The sequence below is a fragment of the Nerophis ophidion genome, linkage group LG16 (assembly GCF_033978795.1).
Source record: "Nerophis ophidion isolate RoL-2023_Sa linkage group LG16, RoL_Noph_v1.0, whole genome shotgun sequence".
Taxonomy (NCBI): Eukaryota; Metazoa; Chordata; class Actinopteri; order Syngnathiformes; family Syngnathidae; genus Nerophis; species Nerophis ophidion.
The window spans coordinates 2742161-2768855 of NC_084626.1; the positions used below are offsets into that span (position 1 = coordinate 2742161).

At 40.7% G+C, this 26695-nt stretch overlaps 1 protein-coding gene across 8 annotated transcripts in view; it reads left to right on the plus strand.

Moving 5' to 3' along the window:
• Nucleotides 1–829: 829 nt before the first annotated feature.
• The window catches only part of arfgap1 (ADP-ribosylation factor GTPase activating protein 1), a 37364-nt gene continuing 11498 nt past the window's right edge, over nt 830–26695 (plus strand). For 3 of the 8 annotated variants that reach the window (XM_061922566.1, XM_061922569.1, XM_061922570.1), the window contains exons 1-9: nt 844–1056; nt 6129–6197; nt 12849–12958; nt 13197–13368; nt 13549–13649; nt 21056–21142; nt 21225–21339; nt 21404–21460; nt 21534–21566. In XM_061922566.1, the coding sequence (XP_061778550.1) occupies nt 6138–6197; nt 12849–12958; nt 13197–13368; nt 13549–13649; nt 21056–21142; nt 21225–21339; nt 21404–21460; nt 21534–21566 (735 nt within the window). In that variant the 5' untranslated portion in view covers nt 844–1056; nt 6129–6137. Of the gene's footprint in view, nt 1057–6128; nt 6198–12848; nt 12959–13196; nt 13369–13548; nt 13652–21055; nt 21143–21224; nt 21340–21403; nt 21461–21533; nt 21567–21737; nt 21768–23849; nt 23907–26695 lie in introns of all 8 variants that reach the window. The other 5 variants (XM_061922563.1, XM_061922567.1, XM_061922564.1 and 2 more) reach the window with 4 other exon arrangements.

A 26695-nucleotide genomic window follows, 5' to 3' on the forward strand; every position in this document is an offset into this window, starting at 1 on the left:
TTTCCAATTAGCCTGCACACCTGTGGGATGTCCCAAATAAGAGTTTGATGAGGATTCCTCAACTTTATCAGTATTTATTGCTACCTTTCCCAACTTCTTTTTGACATGTTGCTGGCATCAAATTCTAAAGTAATGATTATTTGCACGAAAAAAAAAACGTTTATCAGTTTTAAATTCAAATAACGTAATTCCTTAAATTGCCGCAGGACATATAGTATACGCCTGCTTTCAATTACTGCCGGGTCAAACTCGCTTCGCAAAATAATTAGCGCATGCTTAGTATTATTGCCTGGTCAAACTTGAGTGACACTTCCCCTGTCATCATTTTCAAAATGGAGGAGGCAGATTTCAATACCGGTAATTTGAAATTGCATAAAGGGAAGAAGATTAAGAGCTATTCAGTAGGACTTAAGGTCCAAGCTTACATCACACTCAAATTTTTACTGCATGCCTTTGGTAAGTGCCGGAGTGAGAAGAGGTTTTAAAATAATTAGCGCATGCTTACTTTTACCGCAATCTTTTGGAAAGTGCAGGAGTGAGAAGAGGTTTTAAATTAATTAGCGCCCCGGCGGCAATTCAAGGAAATCCAGTATCTTGTCTTTGAAGCCTATTCAAATGAATATGGGTTGAAAATTATTTGTAAAGTAATGTATTCTGTTTATTATATTCTAACAAAATTTCGCAACTTATATGGAAACGGGTTTTGTACATAAAAAAAAAAAAATCCTATTTTTGTTAAAAATGTTTCACACGTAAAAACATCGATGTTAACAAACATCTAGCTTCTGCAAACACATAAAAAAGGAAAACAAAAAAAAGTAATGTGTTCCCGGCATGCATTGCGGTGCCCACGTATGCAAACAGGAACATGGCTGCCGGTGTTTGACACAGCACTGCAGTCCATTTATTCTTCATTTCTCTCGGCCCTCCGAACACTCTCCTCCAGTCCAAACGTACGTTTCCAGCGAAAAAAACAAAATCATCTGTGGACTTGTTATCCGCTCGCTCTCTGAAACGCACGTTTAGTTTTAATTCCCGGGGGAGCCACGTAAACAGGTAAGGGTTGCCGAGCTAGCGCGGCGGCTAGTTTTAGTCACGGTGTCAAATCACATCTTGCTGGTCCGTCAAACACGTCAATATATTATCAATAACGATATTTTTTTTATTCATCAAGTACTAACATAATGTGTGTTTAGCTTCTTTAGGGAACGTTCCGGTTGGAAAAACACGACCATAAAGGCGTATTTGAGTTTTTAAAAATGATCACTTGTTACAAATAAGAATGCACTATTCACCTGTGTACACATAGTATAAAAAGTATTTAGTCAGCCACCGATTGTGCAAGTTCTCCCACTTTAAAATGATGACAGAGGTCTGTAATTTTCATCATAGGTACACTTCAACTGTGAGAGACAGAATGTGAAAAAAAAATCCAGGAATTCACATTGTAGGAATTAAAAAAAAATACTTGTAAATTATGGTGGAGAATAAGTATTTGGTCACTTCAAACAAGGAAGATATCTGGCTCTCACAGACCTGTAACTTCTTTAAGAAGTTATTCTGTCCTCCACTCGTTACCTGTATAAATGGCACTTGTCTGAACTCGTTATCTGTATAAAAAACACCTGTCCACAGCCTCAAACAGTCAGACTCCAAACTCCACTATAGCCAAGACCAAAGAGCTGTCAAAGGACACCAGGAAAATAATTGTAGACCTGCACCAGACTGGGAAGAGTGAATCTACAATAGGCAAGCAGCTTGGTGTGAAAAAATCAACTGTGGGAGCAATTATCCACTGATAATCTCCCTCGATCTGGGGCTCCACGCAAGATCTCACCCCGTGGGGTCAAAATGATCATGAGAACGGTGAGCAAAAATCCCAGAACCACACGGGGGGTCCTGGTGAGTGACTTGCAGAGAGCTGGGACCAAAGTAAAAAAAGGTTACCATCAGTAACACACTACGCCGACAGGGAATCAAATCCTGCAGTGCTAGATGTGTCCCCCTGCTTAAGCCAGTGCATGTCCAGGCCCGTCTGAAGTTTGCCAGAGAGCACAAGGATAATACAGCAGAGGATTGGGAGAATGTCATGTGGTCAGATGAAACCAAAATAGAACTTTTTGGTATAAACTCAACTCATTGTGTTTGGAGGAAGAAGAATACTGAGTTGCATCCCAAGAACACTATACCTACTGTGAAGCATTGGGTGGAAACATCATGCTTTGGGGCTGTTTTTCTGCTAAGGGGACAGGAAGATTGATCCATGTTAAGGAAAAAATGAATGGGGCCATGTATCCTGAGAATTTGAGACAAAACCTCCTTCAATCAGTGAGAGCTTTGAATGGTTGACTAAATACTTATTTTCCACCATAAATTACAAATACATTCTTTAAAATTCCTACAGTGGGAATTCCTGGATTTTTTTTTCACATTTTGTCTCTCACAGTTGAAGTGTACCTATGATGAAAATTACAGACCTCTGTCATCATTTTAAGTGGGAGAACTTGCACAATCGGTGGCTGACTAAATACTTTTTTACCCCACTGTAGTATGGCATGTGTGTATGAATGTTCTTTTAAAACATTGCAACACATGCCAATAAGGCCGGTATTGCACTTTAGTAAGCTAACCCGGCCGTATTGGCATGTGTTGCAATGTTAAAGGCCTACTGAAATGAGATTTTCCTATTTAAACGGGGGATAGCAGGTCTATTCTCTGTGTCATACTTTATCATTTCGCAATATTGCTATATTTTTGCTGAAAGGATTTAGTAGAGAACATCGACCATAAAGTTCGCAACTTTTGGTCGCTAATAAAAAAGCCTTGCATGTACCGGAAGTAGCAGACGATGTGCGCGTGATGTCACGGGTTGTAGGGCTCCTCACATCCTCACATTGTTTATAATCATAGCCACCAGCAGCGAGAGCGATTTGGTCCGAGAAAGTGACGATTTCCCCATTAATCTGAGCGAGGATGAAAGATTCGTGGATGAGGAAAGTTAGAGTGAAGCACTAGAGAGGGAAAAAAGGCGACGGCAGTGGGAGCGATTCAGATGTTGTTATACACATTTACTAGGATAATTCTGGAAAATCCCTTTTCTGCTTATTGTGTGACTAGTGTTTTAGTGAGATTGTGTAGTCATACCTGAAAGTCGAAGGGGTGTGGTGACCACCAGTGTCTCTGAGGGAAGCCGTATGGAGTAGCCAAAAAAGTCACAGCTGCCTTTTTGACAGCTGCTGCAGGAGGACGCAAACTCCGCTCATGTCTCCGGTAAGAGCCGACATATTGCCACAATTTTCTCACCGAAACCTGCCTGTTGACATGTGGTAGAGAAACATGTTCGTTTGACCGCTCTGTTCCATATTAAAGCTGCTAAAGGCAGCTGCAATCCACCGCTTTCCACGAACAGCATTCTTCTTTGTAGTCTCCATTATTAATTGAACAATTTGTAAAAGATTCAGCAACACAGATGTCCAAAATACTGTGTAATTATGCGATTAAATCGTACGACTTTTAGCCGTGAGTGGTGCTGGGCTAAAATGTTCGCTCCAACCAAGAACGTCACAAGCACGAGTCAACATAAGTGTCATCATTCCACGACGTTTTCAACAGGACACTTAGCGGGAAATTTAAAATTGCAATTTAGTAAACTAACCCGTATTGGCATGTGTTGCAATGTTAATATTTCATCATTCAATCAATCAATCAATCAATGTTTACTTATATAGCTCATTGATATATAAACTATCAGACTGCGTGGTCGGTAGTAGTGGGTTTCAGTAGGCCTTTAATGCTGAAATGTACATACACGTTTTAGAGTAATACACGTTGCCATCCAAGCAAGGTCTTTATAATGGACGCCCCTGCTTATTTCAGCAAGACAATGCCAAGCCACGTGTTACAACAGCGTGGCTTCGTAGTAAAAGAGTGCGGGTACTAGACTGGCCTTGCTGTAGTCCAGACATGTGTCCCATTTAAAATGTGTGGCGCATTATGAAGTGTAAAATACCTCAACGGAGACCCCGGACTGTTGAACAACTTAAGCTCTACATCAAGCAAGAAAGGGAAAAAATTCCACCTGAAAAGCCCTAAAATTTGGTCTCCTCAGTTCCCAAACGTTTACTGAGTGTTGTTAAAAGGAAAGGCCATGTAATACAGTGATAGAAAAAAACTTTTTTGCAATGTTTTTCTGCCATTTAATTGATTATTTGCACAAAAAAATGAAGTTTCTCAGTGTGAACATTCAATATATCGACTTTGTAGTCCAATTGAATATAAGTTGAAAAGGATTTGCAAATCATTGCATTCTGTTTTCATTTACCATTTACACAAAATGCCAACTTCACTGGTTTTGGATTTTGTATTCATATTCATCACTGTAAAGCTATAAAACTATTTTTATGACATTAATAGTGCCTTCACAGTTACCCATGCCTTGGGCACTAATACACCCCATACCATCACAGATGCTGGCTTTTGAACTTTGCGCCTATTGGTCCAACATCCACATTTTCCAAAAACAATTGGAAATGTGGACGGGTCAGACCACAGAACACTTCTCCACTTTGCATCAGTCGATCTTAGATGAGTTTGGGGCCCAGTAAAGCCGGAGGCGTTTCTGGGTGTTGTTGATAAATGGCTCTGGCTTTGCATAGTACAGTTTTAACTTGCACTTAAAGATGTAGTGACCCACTGTAGTTACTGACAGTGGTTTTCTGAAGTGTTCCTGAGACCATGTGGTGACATCCTTTAAACACTGATGTCAGTTTTTGATGCAGTACTGCCTGAAGGATCGAAGCTCACAGGCATTCAATGTTGGTTTTAGGCCTTGCCGCTTACGTGCGGTGATTTCTCCAAATTGTCTGAACCTTTTGATGGAATTTCAGGCCTTAGATGGTAAAATCCTTAAATTCCTTGCAATAAATAGCTTGTTGAGAAATTTTGTTCACAAAGTGGTGACCCTAAGTGTAAACTTATTCTCCCTCCTTTTCAAATATGTTAAAAAAAGAAGAAGAAAGAAAGTTCATTGCTCCTTTTGGTTTTGTTGTTTTTCCTTTTTATTCTCCATTGTTTTCATTTTGTTATAATGGATGCTAAGGCTAAAGCACTGTATTAGATCAGGCTTGCTCTTGTGTTTTGCATACTTTGAAATCAAATATATAAAATCCAAAAAATCTGATCAAAAACCCTCGACTGTTTTTTCTTTCATCTTTGGTCTGGAGGACATAATGTCCGCAGTTTCCAAAAACATTAAAATGTGGACTCGTCAGACCACAGAACACTTTTCCACTTTGCATCAGTCCATCTTAGATGGGCTCAGGACCAGCGAAGCATTTCTGGGTGTTATTGATTAATGGCTTTGGCTTTTGCATTGTGGAGTTTTAGAACTCACACTTAGAGATGTAGCATTCAACTGTCGTTACTGACAGTGGTTTTCTGAAGTGTTCCTGAGCCCATGTGGTGATATCCTTTACACAATGATGTCGCTTTTTGATGCCGTATTGACTGGGGGATCGAATGTCACAGGCAATTAATGTTGGATTTTGGCTCACGCGCAGTGATTTCTCCAGATTCTCTGAATCTTCTGATTATATTACGGATCGTAGATGGTGAAATCCCTAAATTCCTTGCAATAGCTGGTTGAGAAATGTTTTTAAACAATTTTCTCAGGCATTTGTTGACAAAGTGGTGACCCTCGCCCCGTCCTTTTGTGTAAATGACTGAGCATTTCATGGAAGCATCTTTAATACCGAATCGTGGCACCCACCTGTTCCCAATTAGCCCATTCACCTGTTGGATGTTCCAAATAAGTGTTTGATGAGCATTCCTCAACTTTGTCAGGTTTTTTTTGCCACTTGTGCCAGCTTTTTTGAAACATGTTGCAGGCATCAAGTTTCAAATGAGCTAATATTTGCAAAAATTAACAAAGTTTGCAGTTCAAACGTTAAATATCTTGTCTTTGCAGTGTATTCAACTGAATATAGGTTGACAAGGATTTGCAAATCATTGTATTCTTTTTTTATTAACCATTTACACAACGTGACAACTTGACTGGTTTTGGGTTTTATAATGTCAAATGAAACAGTTAACAATCAGTAACAATATTGTTTTGTACCATTTGCTTCTAGTGAGTCAACATGGCGAGTCCGAGGACCAGAAGAGTTTTGAAGGAAGTTAGAACCCAAGAAGAAAATAATGTAAGTCAACTGAGCCGGTCTATATATGGTAGTTAATTGAGTTGTTCATACGGCAAGATCGCACAAAATATTATAAGGTTTAATGTGAATTAACTGCACACCAAACAAGACACACATGGATCTCTGATGCGCAAATAAATACCACACCATCAGTGTTGGCGTTAGGAATTTTTTAAAAATCAAGTCATAAAACTGGGTTCCCACTTTTTTGTAACTGTTTTGAAAACAAATTATAAATGTACGCATTATCCTGTTAGATCTCACATTTTATATGGTGTCTTGGAAAAATGTGTCATAAATGTTACTTAATTCATAACCAAAAAAAATATAAACGAAAACACATTTTAATGCATATGTAAATTTATTCCGTTTTAAATAGAGAAGTCCGATAATATCGGACTGCCGATATTATCGGCCGATTAAATGCGTTAATATGTGATATAGGAAATTATTCGTATCGGTTTCTGCCTTTGCGTGCCGGCCAAATCACATAATACCTACGGCTTTTCACACACATACAAGTGAATACAATGCATACTTGGTCAACAGCCATACATGTCACACTGAAGGTGGCCGTATAAACAACTTTAACACTGTTACAAATATGCGCCACGCTGTGAACCCACACCAAACAAAGAATGACAAAACACATTTTGCGAGAACATCCGCACCGTAACACAACATAAACACAACAGAAAAAAATACCCAGAACCCCTTGCAGCACTAACTCTTCTGGGATGCTTCAATATACACCCCCCATCTCAACCTTCATTTGCTTGGCTGTTTTGAGGCTTGTTTAAAAAAAAATAATGCACTTTGTGACTTCAATAGTGTCATGTTGGCATTTTTTTCCATAACTTGAGTTGATTTATTTTGGAAAACCTTGTTACATTGTTTAATGCATCCAGCGGTGGTATCACAACAAAATTAGGCATTATAATGTGTTAATTCCACGACATCGGTTGATATTGGAATCGGTAATTAAGAGTTGAACTAGGGCTGGGCGATATATACGATATATCGCACGTTTGTCTCTGTGCGATAAAGAAAATGACTATATCGTAATATTCGAGGATACGTTCTCACGCAGTTGCTTTTAGCTGGGGGCATTACACTTCAGGCTCTTGTCACTCTTTCCTGTCTCTCCTTCTCACAGACAAGCAGGCGCACATTTTTACACACGTCACTTACTGTCACGTCATACGTCACATACGTTTACGCCCTCGCCCAGCAGAGAGGTAGCAGACTGGGCTACGTTAGCTGCTAACGTAGCCGTACGACTGGGAATACGAGAGAAAGAAGGTGCGGATCTGGTAACAAATGAAGGAAGACTTAATTCCCAATAAAAACCGCAGGGGGTCCATCGCCTGTCGGTGGTTTGGCTTCAAGTGGGAATATGTCGAACAGACAACCGTACTTTGTCAAGTGTGGGGCAAAAGCGTTGCTACAAAAAGTAGTAACATGTAGTATCATTTGAAAAGTCACTCGCTAGAGAATGAAGAGAATTTCATAACGTCCATAGTAACCTACCACATAGTGAAGGACGAATACTATTTGATTTCCTATTATGCAGCTCATTTTTATTCGACACTTAAAATGTCTCTGACAATCGTGCACTTTATGTTTTGGAAATGACTTGAATGTTTGTGCCATTGCTTAATAACTTTAAAAAATACACTTTTGGTCAATTGACTTAGTTGTGATTTCCCTCACTGCATGGAAGTTTAAAAGTGGCATATATTAATGCAGTATGAAGAAGAATGTTTTAATGTAGACACATAGAATCATCATACTGCTGTGATTATATGCATCAAGAGTTCATTCAAGGCCAAGGCAAAATATCGTAATATATATCGTATATCGCAAAATGGTCTAAAAATATCGAGATTTTTAAAAAAAAGGCCATATCGCCCAGCCCTAAGTTGAACAATATCAGAATATCGGATATCGGCAAAAAAGCCATTATCGGACATCTCTAATATGGAAAATTCCCCAAAAAGTTAATTTCCCCTTTCAAGTAAATGTTTTCACATTTGAAAAAACGCTGTCTTTTCTTTGTTGTCGCCATCATGTGATCACAGCATTCTTGCTCGTTCGTCCGTGTCGATGAGCTCATATCGCCCATCCAATATGAAGCTGAAATTTCCCACAACGAAACGTTCAGCTTTTTATTCATATTTTCTTCCTCCTAATTTGTGTTACTTTGTGGCACTTTTCACTAGCTGTGCGTGGGTCTCGCTCTCCACCGAGATTGTGAACGAGTGAAAAGCGGGCTCACTGTATTCAGTTAATTCTACTGTTAAATGAATGCGCCCAGGTGCTGAGATTTATGCTGGAAATGAGACCTCTTCCCCCCATGTTTAAAAGCCGAGGCTCAGCAATTGCGATCGGCCAACGTGTCTGTCACTCAAACGCCGATGACGGCGGTTACGTAATCGCACCAATCAAAACCTGGACGTGTATTTTTATCGTGCAGCCCTCGTTGCCAGGTTGCAGGTGTGTTGCGTGCGAGCGGGAGAAAGATAATGTTGCTGCATCGTTTTTGCCAGGTCATAATAAGAGGGAAACGCCTTGAGATATATTTATCTGTATGCTATTACACCATAACTGATAATATTGTTTGATAACTTCATACTGCCATAACCAGTAGACCCATGTAGGCTCCCTTGTCGGAGTGATAGCATCAATTAATGGGCTTTTTTCTTTGACTTGTCTTTATCGCATGCATAAATGTACTGTTGAGTAACAGAGCTTATTTTATTGACGTTTCCTCTTTGTATTCATTCCTATCAAAAAAGTTCCCCATCTAATCAAATGATTGCATGACATTGCACTGGCAGTGACCCCAGGGCAATCATTTAGTTGGATATTGATCTAATTCAGATCAAGATGAAAAAAAAGTTTTTTTTATTTTGTTTTGTCCTCTCCAGTTTCTCAGGCAAATCAAATAGTTGATGTGGATGCCCATATCGGCTGTACAAATGTACTTTACAAAACAGAAGTGCGGGATACTTCTCTTGTTGTTGCCTTATTTGTATTTGACTTTGTTAAATGATTATATATTGTCATTTGGTGAGCAGAAGGGGATAGAAAAAGGGAAAAAAAAGAAGACAGAGGGGCAAATTATGGGGACAAGAGGGGGATAAGACAGAGACAACAAAAACAATAGAGCAACATCAGCAAATAGGATATGTACAAATATGATGGTAAAAGTGATAGCTGTGACAGTTTGACCCCACACTGACAATGTTTGACCTTTGGCATCCTTGGTTTGCAAAGTTTACATTACCTTCATCCGAGGCGGGGTGTGACATAGCAATGAAGCAGTTAGCGAAAAAAAATAAAATACAGAAATGATAATCAACATTATTACACTACAAATGGAGCAATACAAATACCAATAGAAATAGCACTATTGATAATGAACAATACCAATAATTTACCTCTATTATCAACAATACAGTTGTTCGAATGCAACAATACATATACGTAATGATGCAAAAAAAATTCACCAAGACGCAAAAAAAGTCACCAAGACGCAAAAAAAGTCACCAAGACGCAAAAAAAGTCACCAAGACTAAAAAAAGTCACCAAGAATCAAAAATGTCTCCAAGATGCAAAGAAAGTCTTCAAGACACCAAAAACGTCTCCAAGATACACAAAACCAGTCTCCGAGACGCACAAAACCAGTCTCCGAGACGCACAAAACCAGTCTCCGAGACGCACAAAACCAGTCTCCGAGAGGTACAAAACCAGTCTCCTAGACGCACAAAACCAGTCTCCGAGACGCACAAAACTAGTCTCCGAGACGCACAAAACCAGTCTCCGAGACGCACAAAACCAGTTTCCGAGACGCACAAAACCAGTCTCCGAGACGCACAAAACCAGTCTCCGAGACGCACAAAACCAGTCTCCGAGACGCACAAAACCAGTCTCCGAGACGCACAAAACCAGTCTCCGAGACGCACAAAACCAGTCTCCGAGACGCACAAAACCAGTCTCCCAGACGCAAAAACAAGTCTCCCAGATGCAAAAACAAGTCTCCCAGACGTACAAAACCAGTCTCCGAGACGCACAAAACCAGTCTCCGAGACGCAAAAACAAGTCTCCCAGACGCAAAAACAAGTCTCCCAGACGCAAAAACAAGTCTCCCAGACGCAAAAACAAGTCTCCCAGACGCAAAAACAAGTCTCCCAGACGCAAAAACAAGTCTCCCAGACGCAAAAACAAGTCTCCCAGACGCAAAAACAAAAACAAGTCTCCGAGACGCAAAAACAAGTCTCCCAGACGCAAAAACAAGTCTCCCAGACGCAAAAACAAGTCTCCCAGACCTAAAAACAAAAACAAGTCTCCGAGACGCAAAAACAAGTCTCCGAGACGCAAAAACAAGTCTCCGAGACGCAAAAACAAGTCTCCGAGACGCAATAACAAGTCTCCGAGACGCAATAACAAGTCTCCGAGACGCAAAATCAAGTCTCCGAGACGCAAAATCAAGTCTCCGAGACGCAAAATCAAGTCTCCGAGACGCAAAATCAAGTCTCCGAGACGCAAAATCAAGTCTCCGAGACGCAAAATCAAGTCTCCGAGACGCATATACAAGTCTCCGAGACGCATGTACAAGTTTCCGAGACGCATATACAAGTCTCCGAGACGCACAACACCAGTCTCCGAGACGCACAACACCAGTCTCCGAGACGCACAAAACCAGTCTCCGAGACGCACAAAACCAGTCTCCGAGACGCACAAAACCAGTCTCCGAGACGCACAAAACCAGTCTCCCAGACGCAAAAACAAGTCTCCCAGACGCAAAAACAAGTCTCCCAGACGCACAAAACCAGTCTCCCAGACGCACAAAACCAGTCTCCGAGACGCACAAAACCAGTCTCCGAGACGCAAAAACAAGTCTCCCAGACGCAAAAACAAGTCTCCCAGACGCAAAAACAAGTCTCCCAGACGCAAAAACAAGTCTCCCAGACCTAAAAACAAAAACAAGTCTCCGAGACGCAAAAACAAGTCTCCCAGACGCAAAAACAAGTCTCCGAGACCTAAAAACAAAAACAAGTCTCCGAGACGCAAAAACAAGTCTCCGAGACGCAAAAACAAGTCTCCGAGACGCAATAACAAGTCTCCGAGACGCAATAACAAGTCTCCGAGACGCAAAATCAAGTCTCCGAGACGCAAAATCAAGTCTCCGAGACGCAAAATCAAGTCTCCGAGACGCAAAATCAAGTCTCCGAGACGCATATACAAGTCTCCGAGACGCATATACAAGTCTCCGAGACGCATATACAAGTCTCCGAGACGCATATACAAGTCTCCGAGACGCATATACAAGTCTCCGAGACGCATATACAAGTCTCCGAGACGCATATACAAGTCTCCGAGACGCATATACAAGTCTCCGAGACGCATATACAAGTCTCCCGAGACGCTCAAAACCAGTCTCCCAGACGCAAAATCAAGTCTCCGAGACGCAAAATCAAGTCTCCGAGACGCATATACAAGTCTCCGAGACGCATATACAAGTCTCCCGAGACGCTCAAAACCAGTCTCCCAGACGCAAAATCAAGTCTCCGAGACGCAAAATCAAGTCTCCGAGACGCATATACAAGTCTCCGAGACGCATATACAAGTCTCCCGAGACGCATATACAAGTCTCCCGAGACCCATATACAAGTCTCCCGAGACGCATATACAAGTCTGCGAGACGCAAAACCAAGTCTGCGAGACGCAAAACCAAGTCTGCGAGACGCAAAACCAAGTCTCCGAGACCCAAAACCAAGTCTCCGAGACGCAAAACCAAGTCTCCGAGACGCAAAACCAAGTCTCCGAGACGCAAAACCAAGTCTCCGAGACACTCCAAACCAAGTCTCCGAGACACTCCAAACCAAGTCTCCGAGACACTCCAAACCAAGTCTCCGAGACACTCCAAACCAAGTCTCCGAGACACTCCAAACCAAGTCTCCGAGACACACAAAACATAGTCTCCGAGACACACAAAACCAACACTGGTAGTTGTTGACAATAAAAAAGTAGCCAAGAGGATTGGAAAGTCGCCAGATTTAGCGACAAAGTGGCCAAGTTGGCAACACAATAATCATGTCGCTGCTGTGTTGGATCCACTTTGGACTGGATTCTCGCGACTGTGTTGGATCCATTATGGGTTGAACTTTCACAGTATCATGTTAGACCCGCTCGACATCCATTACTTTCGTCCTCTCCAAAGTTCTTAGTCATCATTGTCACCGACGTCCCACTGGGTGTGAGTTTTCCTTGCCCTTATGTGGGCCTACCGAGGATGTCGTAGTGGTTTGTGTTGTGGTTTGTGCAGCCCTTTGAGACACTAGTGATTTAGGGCTACATAAGTAAACATTGATTGATTGATTGATTGATGTCCATAACATTATATTAACATATATTCACCCCCAAATTGTCAAAAGAAATACCTACATATCTGCTTATGACTTCAAAGCAAGTTATCATCACATTGTATGTTAAAGAATCAAATGCATCAGCAACTGTGTGATAATATCATGAGGCATTGAATACATTGAATTTCATCTACTGTTACGAACGGCCATTACTGCCATGCGGCCCTCAATGACGATTAATTTAAAACCTGTGATCTAATGCGTCTTTCCTAATTCACAGCTGTGCTTTGAGTGCGGGGCCTTCAACCCCCAGTGGGTAAGCGTGACCTACGGGATCTGGATCTGTCTGGAATGCTCTGGAAAACACAGGGGCCTGGGAGTTCATCTCAGGTAAAGAGTAATTCAGACACAACGAAAACAAGGTGGCCTTGACTCCCCTTAATAAAGAAGTTAATCATTTGAATCAAATGGATACGCCATTTTAGATGGTAGAAAATGATGCATGCCTACTTTGAACCTAACGGTTGTTAAACATGGATTTGAAACACCAGGATGAAAGATTACTCATAGTTATTTGTTAATTCCAAACAATAAACCTAAGTGATGAACTTTTCTCTTCACTTGACAGTTTTGTGCGTTCGGTCACCATGGACAAGTGGAAAGATATTGAGCTGGAGAAAATGAAAGCAGGCGGGAATGGCAAATTCCATTTGTTTCTGGAACTCCAAGACGATTACAATCCCAACTGGACCTTGCAGGAGAAGTATAACAGCCGAGCTGCCGCGCTCTTCAGAGACAAGGTGAGTCTTGTCTTAGTCACTTTTTTCGTGGCATTCCCAACCATTCAAAAAAAACCCTCAACTAAAAAAATTGAAACTAACAGTAACTAATATTGAGGAAGATAAAAAATGCACATTTTGTAGGAATACAGATATAGTTCTATCATTCTTTTTTTTTTACAATCCTCTTGTGTATGACAGGTTGCAACTTTAGCAGAAGGAAAGGAGTGGTCTTTAGAGACATCATCTGCCAAAAATTGGACATCACCTCAGCCCAAGACCAGCCTTTCATCCTCCCATCGGTAAGAGTAAGGAGAATTACCAGACTTTAGTTTAGTTTAGTTTATTAGGATCCCCGTTAGTCTACACCAGGGGTGCCCATTACGTCGATCGCGATCGACTGGTCGATCTCGGAGGGTGTGTCAGTCGATCTCAAGCCAGGCATTAAAAAATATACATAAAAATGAGCAATCATCAATCATACCAAGACTTCACTTTCGTCAGTTGTTTGACATTCTCGGCACCCGAGGATCTTGTGAGATGACGCTGGCTGCTGCGAGCTCATATTTAAGAAAAAAATCACTGACAGGGCGGACGCAGAGAAACACATTTTATTTCTAGAGACTCCGTACCTACTGTCAAAACTCTAAAGACCGACAACACAGTTCCTGTCTTCACCATAAAAGACCTGTTTCATCATGCCTGTGTTAACAAAATAAGAGTCTCAGAAAGCTAGCGTGCACAAGCTAGCAAGCTACAGAATTTGATGCCAATGTATTTCTCCCCCGCCCTCAGCGACCGCTTTCTCACTTGCTTGCCCACCCGCACATTCACTGACGTCACTCACCTGCTGCCAGACATTAAAGGGCCACACACATATGCTACTCTCATAACAAAGTGTTTAAAAACGAGTATGCAAGTTGGACAAATGAGATGCCAAATCCAACCACTTTCATGTGGTATGGGACAGAAAGGAGGACTTTTTTTTTCCTCCATTTGAAAATGCGGACGTTATCAGCACCACTGTCTAATACCAATCAATGCAAGTCATCAGAATCAAATACACCAACTTATATTCTTGTCTTCATGAAAGAAAGGAATCTATGTGTGTTAAACATGCTTGTATTATCATTAAACACCATTAACTTGTTAACAAAAATGTCTCTTTCATAAATAAATAAATATAAATTATAAATAGGAATGAGGTAGATCTCCTCGACTTGGTCAATTGAAAAGTAGCTCGCCTGCAGAAAAAGTGTGAGCGCCCCTGGTCTACACCACAGTGGAGACTATTCTTCCTGGGGTCCAGACAAAAAACATCACACAATCACAAAACAAAAGATTACAATGCAGTACAACACGATCAAATAACAAAATATTGTAATACAGAAAGAGCAACAACAAAGAACCACAAAAACAAAACAATAACTTTGACTTTACATAATAATGTTCATAGCAAAGATAAAAAGCGCAATATAAAAATAGATATATATTTTTGCAAAAATAAAACAAAGAACCAATGGCCTAAAAAAAACACATTAGTGTACCAAAGACAATAAGTCATGAAAAAGTACCATCCATCCATTTTTCTACTGCTTGTCCCATCCATCCATCCATCCATCTTCTTCCGCTTATCCGAGGTCGGGTCGCGGGGGCAACAGCCTAAGCAGGGAAACCCAGACTTCCCTTTCCCCAGCCACTTCGTCTAGCTCTTCCCGGGGGATCCCGAGGCGTTCCCAGGCCAGCCGAGAGACATAGTCTTCCCAACGTGTCCTGGGTCTTCCCCGTGGCCTCCTACCGATTGGACGTGCCCTAAACACCTCCCTAGGGAGGCGTTCGGGTGGCATCCTGACCAGATGCCCGAACCACCTCATCTGGCTCCTCTCCATGTGGAGGAGCAGCGGCTTTACTTTGAGTTCCTCCCGGATGGCAGAGCTTCTCACCCTATCTCTAAGGGAGAGCCCCGCCACCCGGCGGAGGAAACTCATTTCGGCCGCTTGTACCCGTGATCTTGTCCTTTCGGTCATGACCATAGGTGAGGGTGGGAACGTAGATCGACCGGTAAATTGAGAGCTTTGCCTTCCGGCTCAGCTCCTTCTTCACCACAACGGATCGGTACAACGTCCGCATTACTGAAGACGTCGCACCGATCCGCCTGTCGATCTCAGGATCCACTCGTGAACAAGACTCCTAGGTACTTGAACTCCTCCACTTGGGGCAGGGTCTCCTCCCCATCCCGGAGATGGCACTCCACCCTTTTCCGGGCGAGAACCATGGACTCGGACTTGGAGGTGCTGATTCTCATTCCGGTCGCTTCACACTCGGCTGCTTGTCCCATAATCAATTAAATAGTCAATAATCAATAAAACCAGTCATGACATTAGGTACAATCTAGAATAATCTCTTTCGGCAATACTTTTCCTCTTAATCTATTTTTAAAACCCACTATGCAGTTGATTGACATCAGATATTGTGGAAGTTGATTCCAGTAAGTGATTGCCCTTTACATTACAGTCTTTTTCAAAACATCACTTTTGGGTTTAAGGCGGGTGAGAGCACCTCTTAGGGCTAGCCTGGTACGATAGTTGTGACGTTCACTAGCAAGCAACAGCTGAGAATACAGATAAGCAGGTTTATAGTATGTATAGATTTAAAAAAAAAAAAAAAAGAATTAAACTACAAGCTATTTCTTCACCAACTCTCATCCATGACAATTCATCATGCATTATCTCAATGCAACTATAAAGCCGCACTCACAAAATTTTTGAAGAAAAACATACTTTTTGATATATTAGCCACATCAGACTATAAGGTGCAGATATATACACTGTGAAATTACTTATTTTTTTTTGCGGTGTCTGTAACACGGCAGTAAAACGGCTGATCAAATAAAACAGAAAAAAAAAAAAATTAACATTTCACACCGACCTATAAGCCACAGATGTATACGTTGTAAAATAAGTTATTTACACACATAGTTTATGAATGTTTATCTACATACCTTAATTTGTAACATGGCAGTAAAACGGCTGATCAAATAAAACAGAAGAAAGGAAAAAATATATATATTTCACACCGGACTATAAGCCGCAAATACATACGTTGTAAAATAGGTTATTTACACAAATATTTTATAAATGTTTATCTACATATTTTAATTTGTAACATGGCAGTAAAACTGCTGATCAAACAAAACAGAGGGAAAAAAAATAATAATTTCACACCGGCCTATAAGCCGCAGATATATATGTTGTAAAATAGGTTATTTACACAAATATTTTATAAATGTTTATTTACATACTTTAATTTGTAACATGGCAGTAAAATGGCTGATTAAACAAAACAGAAGAAAGAAAAATTAATCATTTCACACCGGACTATAAACCGCAGATATATATGTTGTAAAATAGGTTATTTACACAAATATTTTATAAATGTTTGTTTACATACCTTAATTTGTAACATGGCAGTAAAATGGCTGATTAAACAAAACAGAAGAAAGAAAAATTAATAATTTCACACCGGACTATAAACCGCAGATATATATGTTCTAAAATAGGCTATTTACACAAATATTTTATAATTTGTAACATTGCAGTAAAACGGCTGATCGAACAAAACAGAAGAAAGAAAAAAAAAAGATAACTGCAGATATGTATGTTCTAAAATAGGCTATTTACACAAATATTTTATAATTTGTAACATGGCAGTAAAACGGCTGATCGGACAAATCAGAAGAAAGAAAAAAAAAAAAAAGATAATTCACACCGGACTATAAGTCGCATATATATACGTTGTAAAATAGGTTATTTACACAAATATTTTATAAATGTTTATCTACATACGTTAATTCATAACATGGCAGTAAAACGGCTGATCACACAAAACAGAAAAAAGAAGAAAAAAAAATTTCCCACGGACTATAAGCCGCAGATATATACGTTGTAAAATAGGTTATTTACACAAATACTTTACAAATTTGTGTCTACATACCTTAATTTGTAACATGGCAGTAAAACGGCGGATCCAACAAAACAGAAGTCATCGTCATGGACCCACTAGCCGCGGAAGCGAGCTCTCCAATCAGCTAAACAGACTCAATAACTCAACAGTGACGTTTTGGGGAATTTACGGAGGAATTTGTGAAACCGAAACAATACAAAAAGAATGACATTGTAAGTTAATGATACTAACACAGACACTCGAAAAACTTGTTAGCATATTAGCTAATGCTAATGATGCAAGCTTGATTACATTACAAGAAACACTACTACAGACATCATACATGGAACGGTTTAGTAAGTAAGAATTGTTTTAGTTATATTGTAGAACTTAAAAACGTTGCTTGGCGTGATGAATAAAGAGTCCATACTAGTACAAACGCAAAAGAGGGAACGGCACTTGTACTTCCGGTTGCCACGTGGCCCTCAGCAAAGAAGAATCCACAAACTATAAGCTGCAACGTTCAAAGCGTAGGAATAAAGTGGCGGCTTATATTCCGTAATTTACGATCAAAAGTTGACATACACTTGTAAAGAACATAATGTCATGGCTGTCTCGAGTTTCCAATCATTTCTACACCTCTTATTTTTTTGTGATGTAGTGATTGAAGCACATACTTGTTAGTCACAAAAAAACCCATTCATGAAGTTTGGTTCTTTTATGAATTTATTATGGCTCTACTGAAAATGTGAGCAAATCTGCTCAAAAGTATACATACAGCAACGTTAATATTTGCTTACATGTCCCTTGGCAAGTTTCACTGCAATAAGGCGCGTTTGGTAGCCATCCATAAGCTTCTGCTTGAATTTTTTGACCACTCCTCTCGACAAAATTGGTGCAGTTCAGCTAAAGGTGTTGGATTTCTGACATGGACTTGTTTCTTCAGCATTGTCCACCCATTTACTTCAGGACTTTGGGAAGGCCATTCTAAAACCTAAATTGTAGTCTGATTTAGCCATTCCTTCTCCACTTTTGACGTGTGTTTGGGGTCATTGTCCTGTTGGAACACCCAACTGCGCCCAAGGCTGATGATTTTAGGTTGTCCTGAAGAATTTGGAGGTAATCCTCCTTTTTCATTGTCCAATTTAAACCACCAGTTCCATTGGAAGCAAAACAGGCCCAGCACATAATACTACGAGCACCATGCTTGGCGGTAGGGTTGGTGTTCCTGGGTTTAAGGGCCCCTTTACCTTTTCTCCTCCAAACATTTTGCTGGGTATCGTGGCCAAACAGCTCCATTTTTGTTTCATCTGACCACAGAACTTTCCTCCAGAAAGTCTTATCTTTGTCCATATGATGTCAAAACCTAAAAGGATTTGAATACCTAATATATATAGTATTTTTAGTTGTGTTTAGTTATTGTGTACTATTGACTTTGTTCTGCTCCAACACTTGTGTGTAATAAGAGAAATGTAAGTAACTAGTTTGAATATTGTACTGATACTCCATCCATCCATCATCTTCCGCTTATCCGAGGTCGGGTCGCGGGGGCAACAGCCTAAGCAGGGAAACCCAGACTTCCCTCTCCCCAGCCACTTCGTCTAGCTCTTCCCGGGGGATCCCGAGGCGTTCCCAGGCCAGCCGGGAGACATAGTCTTCCCAACGTGTCCTGGGTCTTCCCCGTGGCCTCCTACCGGTTGGACGTGCCCTAAACACCTCCCTAGGGAGGCGTTCGGGTGGCATCCTGACCAGATGCCCGAACCACCTCATCTGGCTCCTCTCGATGTGGAGGAGCAGCGGCTTTACTTTGAGTTCCTCCCGGATGGCAGAGCTTCTCACCCTATCTCTAAGGGAGAGCCCCGCCACCCGGCGGAGGAAACTCATTTCGGCCGCTTGTACCCGTGATCTTATCCTTTCGGTCATGACCCAAAGCTCATGACCATAGGTGAGGATGGGAACGTAGATCGACCGGTAAATTGAGAGCTTTGCCTTCCGGCTCAGCTCCTTCTTCACCACAACGGATCGGTACAACGTCCGCATTACTGAAGACGCCGCACCGATCCACTCTTCTCCCACTCGTGAACAAGACTCCTAGGTACTTGAAGTCCTCCACTTGGGGCAGGGTCTCCCCCCCCAACCCGGAGATGGCATTCCACCCTTTTCCGGGCGAGAACCGTGGACTCTGACTTGGAGGTGCTGATACTCTTAATCTGTCAATAGCATTCACCATGAATAACTTGAAACACCCATCCATCCATTTTCTACCTCTTGTCCCACGAGGGGCCGCTGGAGCCTATCTCAGCTGCATTCGGGCAGAAGGCGGTGTACACCCTGGACAACTTACCACCTCATCACAGGGCCAAGATGTGCAGTTAATACATGTGATCGCTATTGGTATCAGCCTTCCCGGTAAGGTCTATTCAGGTGTAGTGGAGAGGAGGCTACGCCGGATAGTCGAACCTCAGATTCAGGAGGAACCGTGTGGTTTTCGTCCTGGTCGTGGAACTGTGGACAAGCTCTATACTCTGGGCAGGGTCCTTAAGGGTGCATGGGAGTTTGCCCAACCAGTCTACATGTGCTTTGTGGACTTAAAGAAGGCATTCGACCGTGTACCCCAAGAAGTCCTGTGGGGAGTGCTCAGAGAGTATGAGGTATTGGACTGTCGGATTGTGGCGGTCCGCTCCCGGTACAATCAGTGTCAGAGCTTGGTCCGCATTGCCGACAGTAAGTCGGACACGTTTCCAGTGTGGGTTGGACTCCGCCAAGGCTGCCCTTTGTCACCGATTCTGTTTATAACTTGTACGGACAGAATTTCTAGGCGGTGTCAGGGCGTTGAGGGGATCCGGTTTGGTGGCTGCAGGATTACGTCCCTGCTTTTTGCAGATGACGTAGTCCTGATGGCTTCATCTGGCCAGGATCTTCAGCTCTCACTGGATGAGACTGGGATGAGAATCAGCACCTCCAAGTCCGAGTCCATGGTTCTTGCCTGGAAAAGGGTGGAGTGTCATCTCCGGGTTGGAGGGGGGACCCTGCCCCAAGTGGAGGAGTTCAAGTACTTCTGAGTCTTGTTCATGAGTGAGGGAAGAGTGGATGGTGAGGTCGACAGGCGGATCGTTGCGGCGTCTTCATTAATGCGGACGCTGTATCGATCAGTTGTGTTGAGGAAGGAGCTGAGCCGGAAGGCAAACCTCTGAATTTACCGGTCGATCTACGTTCCCATCCTTACCTATGGTCATAAGCTTTGGGTTATGACCAAAAGGACAAGATCACGGGTACAAGCGGCCAAAATGAGTTTCCTCCGCCGGGTGGAGATAGGGTGAGAAGCTCTGCCATCCGGGAGGAGCTCAAACTTTAGCCGTTGATCATCCACATGGAGAGGAGCCAGATGAGGTGGTTCGGGTATCTGGTCAGGATGGCACCGGAAGGCCTCCTAAGGGAGGTGTTTAGGGCACGTCCAACCGGTAGGAGGTCACGGGGAAGACCCAGGACACGTTGGGAAGACTATGTCTCCCGGATGGCCTGGGAACACCTCAGGATCCCTTGGGAAGAGCTAGAAGATGTGGCTGGGGAGAGGGAAGTCTGGGCTTCTCTGCTTAGGCTGCTGCCCCTGAGACCCGACCTCGGATAAGCAGAAGAAGATTGATGGATGGATTGATGGCTATTTGTATCGGTTGATCTCAATCATAGATGATGGAGAATCAGCAGCAGGAAACATCCGTGCGGTGGATATGAGTTAACATTGTGAATGTTTGGGTCTGTGATATAGGTCTGGAGGGCCTGGAGCGACCTCTGCCAAATCTGGTGATAAAGCTTTCGAAGACTGGCTTAGTGATGACGTCAACTCTTATCAGAGGTGATAACCTCATCATCACCACCACCAAAGATTGTTTGTTTGCTTCTTTACCTGACCCTTGTCACTGTTGACGTCCCTGCAGTGGAGGGGGTTACAGCGGGAACCAGGAGAACCGATACGTTGGCTTTGGCAACACGGTGTCTCCGGAGAAGAAGGAGGAGGACTTCCTCAACAATGCCATGTCCTCCATTTATTCAGTAAGTCACCGTTTTGTACATCGCACTGTTTTCAGGAAACCATGCCTTCTCTTTTCTCTCGCAGGGTTGGAGCAGCTTCACTGTCGGGGCCACCAAGTTTGCATCTATTGCAAAAGATAACGTAAGAGCACAAAATGCTGACACAACACTTGCTTTCGTCATGAAATCATCGTATTTTCTCATCTTCCACGTAGACGTCGAAACTGGCAAATCAAGCCACTTTGAAGGTAAGCCTGGAATGGTTGCTGATAACGTGTAGTGTTTCTGTTCCTGTGAAATCGGCCTTTACTTGAAGAAGCCCTTCATAAAGGCTGATCTTTGTCTCTTTCCATATAATGTGAAAGCATGATGCACTGACTGTTACTTTTTTAACATCTCTTTGCCTTCTCCGGACGTAGTTAAGGGGTTATAAGGCGCCCCCAGAACCGGTAAAGCAAGAAATGACTGCATGGCATATTTTTCTGCATCATGTCTGTAGTTTTTCAGTGTCTTTTATAATTTTCCTGGAAAGCCATGACTGCATGACACGTTTTATCTGCACAATGTTTGTATACATTTATATATTTAATTTAATGTCTTGTTATTTGCTTCCCATTGTTTTGCTTGTAGAGAAAGAAACTCAAAATTGTGGCCGTGAAATGTTTAGTCATAGATTTTATATTAGAAATGCTATCAAATGATCATTTTAGACATTAACCACACTTTTGAATTTTTGATAATGACAGGGCGTTATTCACTTGCATAATTTCAATTAAATTTAAAAAATCTTTCCAATTTTTGGACATAAATTAACTTTTTGTCAAAAGGAATTAAAAAAAAAAGTTTCACTTGAATGCACATTATTTGCTCAAAACCTTAGAACAGTTTTACGCGAAGTCCCGCCATAGTTCATTTTGACCTGGAATCCGCCATGGAGCACGCAAGTTGGAGTTTCCTTACTAGTTTTTGTGCTGACGTATGCAAACGTTTAACAACCTGCAACGCCACAAAACGAGCATGTGGACTTAAAATACTTGGTAAATAATCACATGAGTTAACTTGACATGTTTTGACAGTTTTACGTATGAGTTGCTCTAGTGGACTAAAGCAGTGGTTCTCAACCTTTTTTCAGTGATGTACCCCCTGTGAAATTTTTTGTAATTCAAGTACCACCTAATCAGAGCATTTTTGGTTGAAAAAAAAGAGATAAAGAAGTAAAATACATCACTAAGTCATCATTTTCTGATTTATTAAATTGTATAACAGTGCAAAATATTGCTCATTTGTAGTGGTCTTTTTTGAATTATTTGGAAAAAAAAGATATAAAATAGCTAAAAACTTGTTGAAAAATAAACTTGTGATTCAATTATAAATAAAGATTTCTACACATAGAAGTAATCATCAACTTAAAGTGCCCTCTTTGGGGATTGTAATAGAGATCCATTCGGATTCATCAACTTAATTATTAACATTTCTTCACAAAAAAAAAAAAGAAATTTTTAACATCAATATTTATGGAATATGTCCAACAAAAATTTAGCTGTCAACACTGAATATTGCATTGTTGCATTTCTTTTCACAGTTTGTGAACTCACATTCATATGTTGTTGAAGTATTATTCAATAAATATATTTATAAAGGATTTTTGAATAGTTGCTATTTTTAGAATATTAAAAAAATCTCACGTACCCCCTGCATACTTTCAAGTACCCCCATTTGAGAACCACTGGACTAGAGTATGAGTCACATTTTGGGGGGAAATTAGATCAAATCCAACACCAAAAATAGACATTTGAAAGGCAATTTAAAATAAAGAAAGAAAAGTGAACAACAGGCTGAATAAGTTTACGTTATATGACACATAAATAACCAACTGAGAACGTGCCTGGTATGTTAACCTAGCATATAAAGGTAAGAGTCATTCAAATAACTACTACATATAGAACATGCTATACCTTTACCAAACAATCTGTCACTCCTGATCAATTTTCATAGGTACGGAAGTAGTAGCAGGTAGCATCTTTTTTTTCACAATACACGTCTGCCATGACCCGCCCCCGCCAAATTTTCATTGGTTGACGTGTGTTTGAGACGATCGCTGATATACGCCTAGTCTCTTACGTGAATGAGATAAATAATGTTATTTGATCTTAATAATTTCACACGTAAGTCGCTCCAGAGTATAAGTCGCACCCCCGGCCAAACTATGAAAAAAAACCAGCGACTTATAATCCGAAAAATACGGTAGTTAAATGTCTGAAGCAAATGTTTCAATTTCAATTCTATTCCGTATAGTTAAATGGTAAATGTCTCCAAATGTTAAACCATTCATCAAGCAGAAAGGACAAGAGCACACTTAAATGAACTTGTCTTTTTACATACCGCCATACATTGTTTACAAGGTAGATGCGTTTACATACACTTAAGCTGTCTTTCAGCCATTACACCCAACATTTCCTGTTCAGTGTCACTCCTTAACCAGCCTTGAACTGTTTCACTGAAGTGAACTCTTTCCTCTGACTTCCAACTAGGCCACAGAGTTAGGCCAGACTATAAATGAGAATGTTATCAAACCTACCCAAGAAAAGGTAACATTGGTGTTTGAAGTTGTTGAAATGGTGGTGGGTTGCAGTGCTTGCAAAGAAAAACAGCTTCAGACGTGAATGTGCTACTGCGCTACGCTGCTCGTCTGTTGGCTTTGTGTTATCGCACTTTAAAAGACAAAAGTTAACCCTTCAAACTGAGGCTTTTATGTATATACCGGTACAGTGTGTACAAAACCCAAAAGCGGTGAAGTTGGCAGGTTGTGTAAATGGTAAACAAAAACAGAATACAACAATTTGCAAATCCTTTTCAACTTATATTCAATTGAATAGACTGCAAAGTTAAGATACATAATGTTCGAACTGGAAAACTTTATTTTATGCAAAAATTAGCTCATTTGGAATCTGATGCCTACAAGATGTTTCCAAAAAGCTTGCACAAGTAGAAAAAAAGACTGAGAAAGTCGAGGAATGCCCATCAAACAGTTATTTGGAACATCCCACAGGTGAACAGGCTAATTGCGAACAGGTGATTGCCATGATTGGGTATAAAAGCAGCTTCCATTTGCAAATCCTTTTCAATTTATATTCAATTGAATACAATGCAAAAACAAAATATTGAAAAACATTTTTTTGTGCAAATAATCATCAACTTAGAATATATTGGCAGCAACAAATTACAAAAAATTTGGTGTACATTACCACTGTGCGAACCATTTCTGGGTGTTGTTGATAAATGGCTCTGGCTTTGCATAATAGAGTTTTAACTTGTACTTTTAGATCAGGGGTAGGGAACCTGTGGCTCTCGAGCCAGATCTGGCTCTTTAGATAACTGCATCTGGCTCTCAGATAAATCTTAGCTGACATTTCTTAATAAACGATAAGTAATGAATGATACCTCTGGTAATCACAGTGTTAAAAATAATGTTCAAAATATAAAACATTCTCATGCATTTCAAGAAGTCGCATTAATGGTAAGAATTATGTTATTTATTAGCTTAAGAATAAAGAATAACAATGTTGTTAAAAATAATAGGAGACTTATTACACTCTAAAAATGTTGGTCTTGCTTAAAAATACACGCATTAAGATGTATTCAGTGTTTAAAAAATATTATATGGCTCTCACAAAAATACATTTTTAAAATATTTGGCTTTCATGGCCCTCTCAGCCAAAAAGGTTCCCAACCCCTGTTCTAGATTGTACCTAATAACGTGACTGTTTTTATTGACTATTGATTTTTATTGATTATGGGACGAGCAGTAGAAAATAGATGGATGGTACTTTTTCGTTACTTATTGTTTCTTTGGTGCACTAATGTGTATATTTTAGGCCATTGGTCCTTTTTCGTTTTATTTTTTGCAAAAAAATATATCTCTATTTTTTATATTGCTCTTTTTATCTTTGGTATGAACATTATTATACAAACTCGAAGTTATTATTAATTGTTTTGGTTCTTTGTTATTGCTATTTTTGTATTACAAAATGTTATTATTTAATCATGTACTGCATTGTAATCTTTTGTTTTGTGATTGTGTGATGTTTTTTGCCTGGACCCCAGGAAGAATAGTCTCCACTGCGGTGTAGACTAATGGGGATCCTTAATAAACTAAACTAAACTAAACTTACAGATGTAGCAACCCGCCATATTTTTTGATAGTGGTTTTCTGAGCCTATGTGGTGATATCCTTTACACACCGATGTCGCTTTTTGAAGCAGTACTGCCTGAGTGATCAAAGGCTAGGGCATTCAATGTTGGTTTTAGGCAATGCCGCTTACGTGCAGTGATTTTCTCCACATTCTTGGAACCTTTTGATGATATTGCGGACTGTAGATGGTGAAATCCCTGAATTCCTTGCAATAGCTGTTTGAGAAATGTTGTTCTTAAACTGTTGTACAATTTGCTCACGCATTTGTTGACAAAATGGGGACCTTTGCCCCGTCCTTGTTTTTGAAAGACTGAGCATTTCATGGATGCTGCTTTAATACCCAATCATGGCACCCACCTGTTCCCAATCAGCCTGGTCACCTGTGGTATGTTCCAAAAAAGTGTTTGAGCATTCTTCAACTTTCTCAGTCTTTTTTGCCACTTGTGCCAGCTTTTCTTTAAATTTGTTGCAGGCATCAAATTCCAAATGAGCTTATATATGCAAAACAATAACAAAGTTTACCAGTTCGAACGTTAACTATCTTGTCTTTGCAGTCTATTTAATTGAATATAGGTTGAAAAAGATTTGCAAATCATTATAATCTGTTTTTATTTACCATTTACACAACGTGCCAACTTCACTGGTTTTGGGTTTTGAACACATGTTGACATACAGTCGTTTTAATAGTTTCCATTTAAAGGCCTACTGAAATGAGATTTTCTTACTTAAACGGGGATAGCAGGTCCATTCTGTGTGTCATACTTGATCATTTCGCGATATTGCCATATTTTTGCTGAAAGGATTTAGTAGAGAACATAGACGATAAAGTTTGCAACTTTTGGTCGCTAATAAAAAGGCCTTGCCTGTACCGGAAGTAAAAGACGATCTGCGCGTGACATCACTGGTTGTAGAGCTCCTCACATCCGCACATTGTTTACAATCATGGCCACCAGCAGCTAGAGCGATTCGGACCAAGAAAGCGACAATTCTTCCATTAATTTGAGCGAGGATGAAAGATTTGTGGATGAAGATAGTGAGCGTGAAGAACGAGAAGGGGAAAAAAAGACGAGGGCAGTGGGAGCGATTCAGAAGTTATTAAACACATTTACAATGATAATTCGGGAAAATCCCTTATCTGCTTATTGTGTTACTAGTGTTTTAGTGAGATTATATAGTCATACCTGA